A 12,046-nucleotide genomic window follows, 5' to 3' on the forward strand; every position below is an offset into this window, starting at 1 on the left:
CCTAAAGTATTAAAAATAGGTATTCAAACAAATACTGGCACACCAATGTCCATAGCAGCACTATTAACAATATCCAAAAGGTAGAGATAAACCCAAATGTCCATCAGTAAATGAAAAGATAAACAAAATGTAATACAGCCACACACTGGACTATTATTCAGCCATTAAAAAAAGTACTGAGACATGCTATGACATGGGTGAACCTTGAAAAGATTTTGCTAACTGAAAAGCCAGTGGCAAAAGACCACGTACCGTATGATTCATTTTGTATGAACTATCTAGAGGAGTTAACTCCACAGAGACAGATAACAGACTAGTGGTTGCCAGACTTGGGGAGAAGGGTGTGGGGAACAGGGAGTGATGGCTTAATGGGTCTGAGGTCCCTTTGGGGTGTGATGAGAATTTTTTTTAAGATTTTTATTTATTTATTCATGAAAGACACACAGAGAGAGGCAGAGACATAGGCAGAGGGAGAAGCAGGCTCCCTGCGGGGAGCCAGACGCAAGACTCGATCCCAGGGCCCCGGGATCATGACCTGAGCCAAAGGCTGATGCTCAACAATTGAGCCACCCAGGTGCTCCTGGCGTGATGAGAATATTGGGAACTAGAGAGAGGTGATGAACAAGCAAGGCTGAGAGCGTACTAAATGCCCCTGAATTGTATGCTTTAATATGATGAATTTTGTGTGAATTGCACCTCAAAAAATAAAGTTACACTTGGGGAGTCCTGGGAGTTCTACTGCTTAATGCTTAAAACCTGAGGCTCAGAAGTGGAAGGGAATTCAGAGAAGGTCACACTCTTGCCCCAGAGGGGATGGCCTTGCTCTTTTCTTGCTTTGATTCTCACCCCCAAGTACTTTTCAAATGATAGCAACTGGTCCTAGTGACTGAACATGTGTTAGGGGACTCTGTAGAACTTTTCTCCAGGCTTCTGCGACACACCTGTGAGCAGCCAGTGCTAACACCCCCATTTCATGGGGGAGGAAACTGAGTCCCAAAGAGGAAAGTCACTTGTGCCTAATGTCCCACAGCTAGGTGGTGTGACACTGAATCCACGCTGACCATGTGGCAGCGTGTCTTCCAAAAATAACCGCAACAAATTTCTGGCAACCGCACACTCTTCCAGAATTTTGTCACTCCCCTGTCAGGTGGAGTCTGTGTTCTCTCCCCTTAGCCTGGGAAGACCTCTGTGACTGCCTAGACCAAGAGAATAACCACAGAAGCAATGCCGTGTGGTTTCCAAGACCAAGTCCACGCAGGTGACACAGCTTCCTACTGGTGCAAGCTCTGTCTCTGTCTCTCTCCCAGCTCACTTTGGAACCCGGCACCACTATGTAGGCAGTCCAGCTCTCCTGCAGCCCCCCTTGCTGGAGAGACCTTGAAGAGAGGTCCCAAGATACATGAGGAGTGGGGATATCTGGCCGGTCTCCTGGGGTTACAGCTCCAGACACCATCAGATTGGAATAACGTAAGAGACCCTGGATCCAGCTCTACCCAGCTGAGCCTCGTCCAAATTCCTGACCTACAAAAGCCCTGAGAGATAATAAATGATTGTCATTTTGAGCCACTAAATGTTGGAGCAATTTGTTACGCAGCAACAGATAACTGATACAGTCTAGCATGCTGTGCTCAGGAAATAAGCCGTTGCTAGGGGCTCTGGGTTTCTAACATCTCCATGCTAGCCCCTGGGGGACACTCATCAGAACTGACTAATCAATCCTGACACCCTCACATTTGTTTTCCACCCCTGATTTGAGGTCTGAGACTGTGTGTATGAGTGAGGAAGTAGGAGGTCCTGATCAGTTTTGGGAGTTCAGAGCTCTTGGGGTGGGGATTCCTGAAACAGGACGGAATCCTGTTAAAATCTGGGAGGGACACATGTCATTTTACCTGCCCAGCATCCATTCCCCCTGCTTTTGATAATAGCACCCCAAATTCCCTTTGGGGAGCTCCTCTTCAATGTTGAATAAGTCAGTCTGTGTGCTCTACCCTCCCCAGACTAAGGGGAGGCCTGACCCCCCAGCCAGGCCAATCCCATGCCCCCTTGTCAGAATTTTAACCCGGGCCACTGGGAGGCTGGATTTATCTCTGTAGCAGTGAAGAGGGGACCTGTCCCCTGGTGTGGCGTCTCCAGGCTGCTGAGCTCCCTGACCTTTCTGTTGCTTAATGCTCTGGTTGCCCTTTGATTCCTGAGATCCCTCCTTTATAACATTTTGGAGTTAAGTTAGACAGACTGGTTTCTGTTCCCAGCCACCAAGAAACACTGGCTGAGGCAGGGAGCTGAGACTGTGCCTTCCTACCAAGTTGTATGAGGTCTGAGGTCAGGGTCCAAAGGATAGGATAGAATAAAGATATTTTCCACCACTTTTTGCAACAAGCGATGTCCATGGACTACGTTCTGGCCAGTGGGATATTATTGTTACATGGCTCTTCATGCTTCCCTCTTGTATGTAGCTGGAATGAAGATGTGATGGCTGGAGCATGTGCACCCATTTTGGATGATGGAGTGAAGACCACACTCCAGTTCAGTGACAAGGTAAAGGAGCTGCAGCTTTCAATGGGCAGAGAGGAGCCACACTGATCCTGCACTGCCTGCCTCTGGATGTCTTTCACATGAAACAGGAACAGTCTTCTATCTCACTGAAATGGCTGGCAGCTGTGGGCTTTCTGTCACAGCCTCAGAATCCTTTTTTTAAAGATTTTATTTATTTATTCATGAGAACATGGAGAGAGAGGCAGAGACAGAGGCAGAGGGAGAAGCAGACTCCTGCAGGGGGCCCGACGTGGGACTCGATCCTGGGACTCTGGGATCACGCCCTGAGCTGAAGGCAGATGCTCAACCACTGAGCCACGCAGTTATCCCACAGCCTCAGAATTCTAACTATGAGAATGTTTCTGAGAAGACAGGCCATTTATGGCTTTCATCAGATTCTCAGAGGGGCCTTGATGCCCCAAATGTAAAGAACCACAGACACTGAATTGAGGCTAAAAAAAGAATGGGTATCCTGGGGGTATCACTGAGAAGGGCCTGAGAGAGCCAGCTGGGGGCAGAAAAGTCTACAACTTGACCCAGGTGGGATTTTTATATAAGCAAGAATTTATAGAGCTGTGCCCAGACCACCTCTGCATATTACTATACGCATAACGACCCTCATAAAAAAGAAAAATAAGAGAAACATGTAGAACTATGTATGGAGGGAAGCTTGGGTGGCTTAGCAGTTCAGCGCCGCCTTCAGCCCAGGGCATGATCCTGGAGACCCGGGATCGAGTCCCACATCAGGCTCCCGGCATGGAGCCTGCTTCTCCCTCTGCCTGTGTCTCTACCCCTCTCTGTCTCTCTCTGTGTCTCTCATGCATAAATAAATAAAATCTTAAAAAAAAAAAAGATCTATGTATGGAAAATGAGGAGGATGATAATTAATGTTTTCCTGAGCACTTCTGATGTGCCAGCCATCGTTCCAAATACTTTGTATTAACCCACTCAAGCCTCCCCGTGACCCTCTAAGTTAGGAGCTGTGAGGACACAGGGCACAGAGAGGAGAGGTAAGTGGCTGGCCCAACCCCGCAGGACAGAAGAGTCAGCCAGCTTCCTCCCGGCTTTGGTGATACTCACAGAGTCCTTGAGTGCCAGGAAACAGTGGCAGATCCAGCGACGGGTGGTCCCATCACGGCAGATGTAGGAGAAAGCCTTGTCGAGGTTGCGGTCGGGGGCACAAAAAGAGACCTTTTCGATGGTCTGGTCTACCAGCAGGTCCTGGGAGGTGGCCGGGGAAACCAGGAAAGGGACTTGACTTATCTTTCACGGATTCATCCAGGACTCCCTTAGTGTCTGCTCTCTGTCCTGTCCTGAATGGGGTGGGGACCCCGACTCACTGAAACAGCAGTGGGTCCTGCTCACATGGGCTTCTGGGTTAGTGTGCGAATCAGGCCCATCAGCAGAGAGGCACAGGCACGGGGTCAGGCCCAGAAGTGGGGGAGGCACAGGGACCCGTGGGAGCCACTAAGAGGTGCCTGACTCAACCTGGTGAGGAGATGGCCAGAGCTTCCTGGAAGAGGTATTAACTAGGCAAAAAGGCAGGGAACAGTCTTTCGGGGTGAGGGAACTGCCTGTGCAAAGGTGTCAATCCTGTTTAGTTGTTAACCTAACTCTTGTCCTGTGCTGCTGCCTCCTTGGGCAGTCTCTGGGCGGGGAAATCAATGGTGAGCAAATAGCTACTCAGATCCGGGCCGCATGATGCTCCCTGCTGGCCAGGCACCCCGACAATAAACACAGAACAGCTAACATCTACTGATCTGAGCACTTAAGCTGCACCTGGCAGTGTTACATGGCGTGAATGCACCTTCTCATTTATGGGGAGAGTCCATGTTTATCCACATTTTACAGATGAGGCAACTGAGGCATGGAGGGGTTAAGTCTCATACTCTGGGTCACCCAGCAGATCTGTGGGTGAGCTGGGATCCGAGCTAAGGTGGCTGCTCCACAGCCTGTGCTCTCACCCACTATCTGTGCCAGCTCATAATAACTGCAGGACTCACTTGTGAATTGTGAGTACGAGGTGTGCCAAGATGTTGCAGGAGCACACAATCTAGGAGGCCTGGGAGGGAGGGACACCCTGGAGGTGGGTGAGAAGGCGTCCTGACCCCCAGTTCAAGCAAGGGGTTAGAGAGGGGCCCGCTGGTGCTGCCTCCCACCCCCCACAGGCCTCCTACCTTGGTCTTGTCATCCACCACTCGGAGCCCATCAGCCGACACCCAAAGGACAGACTTCACGGACTTCCGGCCCATCTGGGATGGAGGAGGAGGGCACAGGGCCTGGTCAGAAGGCTGCCTCTTCTGGTCTGAGCCCCTCCCAGCCCCACCCCTCACTCACCGCCTTCAGCTTCTTCACAGCATCTTCACACACATGCATCCCCCGGGACTCCTCCACCTCCACATGGCCCAGGTACTTGGCGGGGGAGGAGATGGAAGGACAGAAAATAAGCATGGTAATCAATACCTTCCCAGTGTCCCCGGAGCAGCTGCGATGGGTCACACAAGGTCCCTAGCCCATCATACATATTCATTCACTCTGCGCCTCAGCTCTGTGAGGTAGGGACTCTGATATACAGATGGGGACACTGAAGCAAGCGAGTAGTCCTGATTCCCATCTTGCCTCTCTTCCTGGGCCTTAACTCATTACTTTCTTCCTTCTGGGCATCAGTGCATCTCTGGGCCTCAGGACTGGCCCAACAATGACTAGGGGGAACTGAGGGATGCTCACCCCAGCTCGCTCACCCCGTGGGTGTGATGGCTCATTTGCCAGCATTTTCCCCAGGGGCACCAAGCTCCAGTACCCATAGCTGCAGGCCAGTGACACACCCTTTACTGGCTGCTTTCCCTGCCTCAGCCCCACCAGCATTTCCCACACCTCCAGATGGACCCCTTCATGCTCTATGCATGCTTCTGGGGGAAGGAGAAAAAAAACACATAAAAAATGGAGGGGTTGTGACCATCTGCTAAGGTCACTCACTCAGCCAGGCAAGGGCAGTGTTGGGATTTGAACCTGAATCCTGCTGTCTCCCTCACAGAAGCGCAGCGTGTGTTGTAAAGAGGCGTGATGGTTTTAACCAGATGGGACTGAACAGTAGAGAGGTGTCCAAATGCTACAGACTTTTGTGACCCTCCAGTACCTTTTGGAAGTTCTGAGCTCCCGCAGAATAGGGTGACTTCAGGAGAAAGATAACCGGGTACAGGAGAATGTGTGTTGGGGGGTTTTTGTTGTTGTTTTGTTTTCTAAAGATTTTAATCTATTTATTCATGAGAGAGACACACAGAGAGAGGCAGAGGGTGAAGCAGGCTCCATGCAGGGAGCCCGACGTGGGATTCGATCCCGGGACTGCAGGATCACGGCCTGGACTGAGGGCGACGCTAAACCGCTGAGCCACCCGAGCAGCCCCTTGTGTTGGCTTTTGATCCCCCTCCCAGGGCTTGGGGTCCTGCTCCAGCAGGATCCACGGTTCTTTGGGAATGTGGCGTCTCCTACACACAGAACGTGGCCTCAGCCACCTCGCCCAGCACCAGGGACCCGCAAGCACACAGCTGTAGCCGGTGCCCGGCCCCAAGCCCCGCCCCAAGCCCCGCCCCGACCGCCCAAGCCCCGCCCCACCCGCGTCGACGCCCCGCCCACTCACCCTGACCGGGAAGCTGCACGTGCCCTTGCGCACAGCGTCCTCGTCCGCTTGCCACTGGTGGGGGCGCGACGCCTCGGGCACGTAGGCTGGTTTCCGCCGCCGCAGGCTCTGCCGTAACTTATTCATGGTGCCCGCCCCTTCTGGTAACACAGGACAGGGGCCAGATAACGTAGCATTTGGGTTACAGGGTCACTGGGCCAGAGCACATGGCAGTCGGGGGATACCTGGGAAAGGGGGCAAGGGCAGGCAGGGAAATGCCAGAGTCGGCAGTGGGGATCCAGAAGAAAAAGTTCGGGCAAAGGTGCATGGAGGTCTGGGAGGGATCACAGGTTTTAGCGGCCTGGAGATTGGGGATGTGACAGTCAAGAGGTAGGAGGATCCAAACTAATGAGGAGTCCAGACACAGGACAGAGCACGGGGGTTAGAAGGCATAGGGGCCACAGGTTTTTAGGAGTAAGAGGTCAGGGGATGAGATGGTCAGCACAAGAGTTGGGAGTTGCATGGGCTGATGTGGGGGGTACTCAGAAAGATTGAGGTCCAGAACCCAAGCCAGAGGGTATAGGGGCTGAGGGCTCATCTCCGTGAGGTACGCCCCTCTGACAACCGTGTCCAGGCTAAGACAGGAGCCCCTGGGGCAGTGTGCACCTGTGACCATCAGAGGAAGGAGGGGGAAGTGGGGTGGCCACAATGGAGATGGGAACAGTCTTCATTGACTAAGACAGTCTCCACTGATTGTTAGGCCATACTGACAGTCCCGGGAGGAGCATGAGGGGACAACCAGGATAGAGCACCACCAGCAGATAGGGACTCTGTGTATGTGTGTGTGTGTGTGTGTGTGTGTACAAGCAATTGGTATATTCCTGAACAGTGTCTAGATCTGAGCATGCAGCAGTTGTCTATGAGTGTGTGTATTTCTGAAGACTGTATGTACAGAAGAAGGACACAAGTCTGAGAATGGTTGTCTGTAAAAGTGTGTGTCTGGGGATGCTGTCTGTGAGGGGGTCTGTATCCAAGAGTGTGGTTGTTGTCTATAAGTGAAGGTCCCTGACAGTTGTTGCTGAAGAGTATCCAAATGTGAGAGTAGTTGTGGAATGTGGGTCAGGGAACATTGCCTATGAGGTTGTGTCTGAGGGTAAAGCTGTTGTCTTTGAAGCTGTGCGTCTGTGTGAGGGTGTGGCTATTGTCTTTCATGGCTGTCACCTATGACAGTATGTGATGGTGCGTTACCCAAGAGCCCGTGTCTCTGGCCAAGAGTGCCACTGTTGGGGCACTGTGAGGCTGTGTGGCTGTGGCTTTTGTTTGAGAGGATGTGTCTGTGTCAGAGCACGTGGTTGTTGTCCAGAGTGTGAGTTCATGAGCATTGTTCTGAGGGTTTGTATATGCAACCAAGTGTCTGGGCAGATGTGTGAGAACATGAGATTGTGTCTGTGAGAGTGTGTTCACACGTGTTATCTGTGAGGGGGTGACTGATGGTCACTGAGTGTGCAGGGAAGATGCTTGAGGGCATCCCCTCGTGAGTGTGATTAAGCCTGTGTGAGCACAGGGACAGTTCCTCTCGTCGTCCTAGGCAGACCCACGCACTCACTCAGCCCTTGCCTTGGCCCCAGCTGGTCACTCACCTGGCTCCGTCCTGGAGGTTTCGGGGGGCCCCGGGGCCCCACAGGGGGCTGGGGGCAGATGCTTCTCAGGCCTCCTGGGTCCGCCCTGCCCAAGGAAGGGAGGAGAAGGTGAGAAACTGGCTTGGGTTGGGGCTCAGTCCCCTACTTCACCCCCTCTTTGGACAACAGCCAACACCCCCCCTCCATCTCAGGCTCCCTGGGGAGAGCCCCGGTTGTCATAGCAACTGTTACTAGGGAGACCAGCCACCTGGTAGCAGGAGCCCAGGAATGAGTAGGTGTGTTTCCTGGCACATGTGTGGGGATGCCCTGGCCTCAGGAGGTCCTCAGTACCCAAGGGGATGGCGGGAGGAGGGAGTGGCCTTGACCTCTAGACACTTGTCCAGGCTCCACAGAAACATACAGTCACATGCATGCATGCACGTGGCTCATGTCTACAGTTGTCCCTGGCACCTGGTCACAGCTCTGCACGTGTGGTTATACACAGACACCACCACAGCTGCGCTGCACACACCAGATCACACAGATACACATCCACAGTGGCAGCCACTATAACCACCCGGTCACATATCCATGTTCACAGACACAGACATTTGTCCGCTTGAATACCAAGTCCCAGCCCCGCTAGGCACTGCCACAAACATCTGGTCACATCAGCTACTGGGTATTTGGTCACTTCTATTTTCTCCACATACCCAGAGCCGGGTCCAGGCACACCCGCCAGAGCGACACGCGTACAACCACTCCCAATGACGTTTCCCCAGGCCCCTGCCCAAGGTACTCCTGTCGCAGCACCTAGAATCACACCTAGAATGTCACCTCCCCAAGTCAGAGGTCGCCCACCAGCACAGAGTCACACACAGACACAGTCACAGCCACACACACTTGTCACACACAGCTCCACTGGTGTACGTTGACATCTGGTCATGGGTCCATGCAGATGACACTGACACACATTTGGTTCCACGCTGCCACACCCGGTCACAGCCACATGTGCTTAATCATCTCCAGGCACAAGGCTGCACGTGGATACTCAGCCCCAACCATAGCAGCCACACCAACACACTGTTTTGGTCACATGCTGTCACAGTCACACACACACCCAGTCATGGGGACACACATGTGGTCACAGTATCAGCCACACTTACATGGATAGTCTCCCCTAACCAATCACCAGGGACACAGATGGCCGTGGCCTATGAGTTATAGAGAAACAGGCACGCACACTGAAGACGTGTACAGAACCACCCAGAGACAACTGTCCCTAAGGATGGCCACACTCAGGTACAGCCAGACGGTTGCTGGCTCAGAGTCACAGCCATACACCATTTCAGAAATGACTGTGTGTGTGAAGTCACACAGCATCAGTGTCCACATTACCCAGCCATACACCATGGCCATTATCCAGTCACCCAATGTCCCATACCTGGCGGCACCACGTCACCCCACTGCAAACAGTCTTTCCTCATGCAAATGCACAGGTCACAGGGATAAGCATGTGGCCACGTACAATCACAGTCCCATGTGGACAGACACACAGTATCTCACAGAGAGACATCAGCACACAGTTTCTATGTCACACAGCATTTCTAGCTGCGTTTACACAGAAGACACGGTTCCTGGTAGAGCCATATACGCAGTCAGGATAGTCACCCCGTCACCAAATCACACAGATCGAAACACACGCAGCCCATCGTGCACATAGGGACACACACACACACAGACACACACACACCAGGCAGCCACACGGCTATAGACACACACACTCTCATAGGCCATGACACAGACACAAGTACATATATTCACCCAGGGTCACAGACATGCAGGTCAAACACAAATATAGAAGCCACAGTCACACATACCCCCACCCCCACAACACAGTTACCTGGTGCCATCTCACATAAACACAACTAGAGCTTGAGTCACACGCGATGAAATAACCCTCTAAAATAATCAGTCAGGGGTTCAGACCCCTACTCTGATGTTTAACCCAAACCACACACAGACACAACTATAAAACCGCACAGTCACTTAGTATCAAAACACAGAGCTAGATGGAGACATTTATACCTGGTCACGTACCTAGATGTGGTCGTGAACACAAAACCACTGTCATACAAGTCACAGTGCCATCACACAACCAGGCACAATGTGACTCCATATGCAATGGCAGGCACTACCCAGAGTTGCAGGGACAGTTGTGTGTCATACAGACACGTGTGACCCACATATACAATCAGTTATAGACGCAACCACAAACATTCACAAGTCATTGGGAGAGAGGCACATGGACATAGAGTCAGAGACACAACTCTACATACAGTCCCAACTCCACCTATAGAGTGTCAGCCACACACTTGCCCAACCCCAAACCCAACACACACACTGTCACAATCCAGTTATAGTTACCGAAGCACATGCCAGGGTCACAAAAGGTGTAATCACAGACACAACCACACAGTCACAACCATGCACACACACACTCAAATACAGACTAAAAAGTACAGGGTTCTGCACAAGGAGCAGCTGTCACACACACATATAGTCACACAAATGCTGGGGTCACATACAGACACAATCGCACGCATTATTAGACACAACCACAAGCACAAAACACACGCACAGGATTCCTCAGCTCCAGCACACATGAGCGCGCACACAGAGCCACAGTCACATAAACACCGGGTCACACTCCTAGCCACCTCCCCATCGCTTGCTTCCCCCCTTCCCCCCAGGTACCACACACAAAGCCGCCGACACCCGCAGACGCTGCAGACAGATAGGGCTTCGCTCCATCCCTGGGGAGCCGCCCCCACCCCCAGCCTGAATGGTGGAGCCTGGGGGGCCATACCCAGGAGGGGGAGGCGGCGCATTGTCTGTGGGGGGAGGGGGGCGCTCCCAGGCAGCTGGGCAGCCCCAGGGACACTTGACAAGCCTTTGGGGGTTGCCTGAAATTTCCCTATTTTATTCAGGCTGGGTGGGGGGTGAAGTCCCAGGCACAGGGACCTTGCTTCGAGAAGGGGCTATCCCTGGGACACCGCCCAAGGACTGGGGGAGATGCTGTGGCCAGGACGTCTCTGAGGCCTGGGTACAGACTATGCCCGGAATCCCCCCACCCTGGCCTTGGCTTGGTGGGGAAGCTGTGCCCAGGGACCCCATCCTCAAGACCTTGTCTAGAGGGTTGTGCTCAGAGACCACCTCAGGCAGGGAGGGGTAGGGATTGCGTCTGCTCTGGAATGGCCTCCTGGAGGCCTTGGCTTGATGTGGGGGTTGTGTCCTGGACCCCTATCCCCAAAACCTTGCCCAGGGAGTTGTACCTAGAATCTGTCCCCCTGTCCTTGATTTTTTTGAGGGCCAGGTCTATATCCACGAGCCCTATCTCCAGGGCCTGGGCAAGAGGGGGCCTGTGCCGGACCCCCGTCTCTCAAGCTTTTGCTTGGTGGGGGCCCCTTCTGGACCCCCACCCGGGCCCACCCTCCCCAGCCTTGGCACCCTAGCTCCATCCGGGCGCCGCGGCCGCCTCCCACCCTCCGCCACATCAGCAGCGGCGCCGCCCCCCACCCGAGTCCCCCTCTCCCGCCCTTCTCACGCTGGCCGCCGCGCTGCGGGACATCCAGGGCCCGGGCGCCCCCGCCTCCCGCGGCCCCGGCTGGGCCCGGATCCCCGAGCGCTGCTGCTGCTGCGGCGGCGGCGGCGGCGGCGGCAGCTCGATCTGACGCGGGCCGGGGCCGGGGGCCGGGGGATGGTGCGGGATGCACGCGCGCGAGCCTGCTCCGCTCCCCGGAGGATTCCGTTCCGGGGGCGGGGGAGCGCCCCTCCCGCCTCGGCTCCCCGCCCCGGCCCCGCCCATTGGCCCGCCGCCTGCGGGATCTGCAAGAAGGCCCCGCCCCGGCCCGGCGCCCGGCCGGCCCAGGCCCCACCCCCTGGGCCGCAGGCCCCGCCCACACGCAGATTCGGCCCCGCCCTCCCTGGTGCGGCCACCGCCCCGCCACGCCCATTGGCCAGTCCCTGGCTGAGCCAGCATGTGAGCCTCGCTGAGACCTTCCCCCAGGCCCATCCAGGCGTGGGCTCTCTTCCCCTCGGTGACCCTTGACCCCAGGTCCCCTTCTGTTCCACGTCCGTGAAAGAGTTGCTTCGGGAAGCTCTTTGCCGCCCCACATACCCAAATCTTCCAGCTAACCCCACGATTTCTCCCAGCCCAGCGGGGGCGGGCAGAAGCCGTGACGAGGCACTTTTTGCAAGGAAGGGGAGGGGGAACGAG

The 12,046-nt window shown here is 54.4% G+C and overlaps 1 protein-coding gene across 5 annotated transcripts in view; it reads right to left on the reverse strand.

The window, feature by feature from the left end:
- Positions 1-11,654, reverse strand: part of NUMBL (NUMB like endocytic adaptor protein) — a 24,099-nt gene extending 12,445 nt beyond the window's left edge. For 2 of the 5 annotated variants that reach the window (XM_026010005.2, XM_026010004.2), the window contains exons 1-6: positions 11,375-11,654; positions 7,789-7,873; positions 6,170-6,309; positions 4,870-4,944; positions 4,710-4,784; positions 3,613-3,753 (exon numbers count right to left, since the gene is read on the reverse strand). In XM_026010005.2, coding sequence (XP_025865790.2) covers positions 3,613-3,753; positions 4,710-4,784; positions 4,870-4,944; positions 6,170-6,309; positions 7,789-7,873; positions 11,375-11,635 — 777 coding nt within the window. In that variant the 5' untranslated portion in view covers positions 11,636-11,654. Of the gene's footprint in view, positions 1-3,612; positions 3,754-4,709; positions 4,785-4,869; positions 4,945-6,169; positions 6,394-7,788; positions 7,874-10,524; positions 10,597-11,374 lie in introns of those variants that run through there. The other 3 variants (XM_026010002.2, XM_026010001.2, XM_072753033.1) reach the window with 2 other exon arrangements.
- Positions 11,655-12,046: the final 392 nt, after the last annotated feature.

The sequence above is a fragment of the Vulpes vulpes genome, chromosome 1, assembly GCF_048418805.1.
Source record: "Vulpes vulpes isolate BD-2025 chromosome 1, VulVul3, whole genome shotgun sequence".
NCBI classification, from domain to species: Eukaryota; Metazoa; Chordata; class Mammalia; order Carnivora; family Canidae; genus Vulpes; species Vulpes vulpes.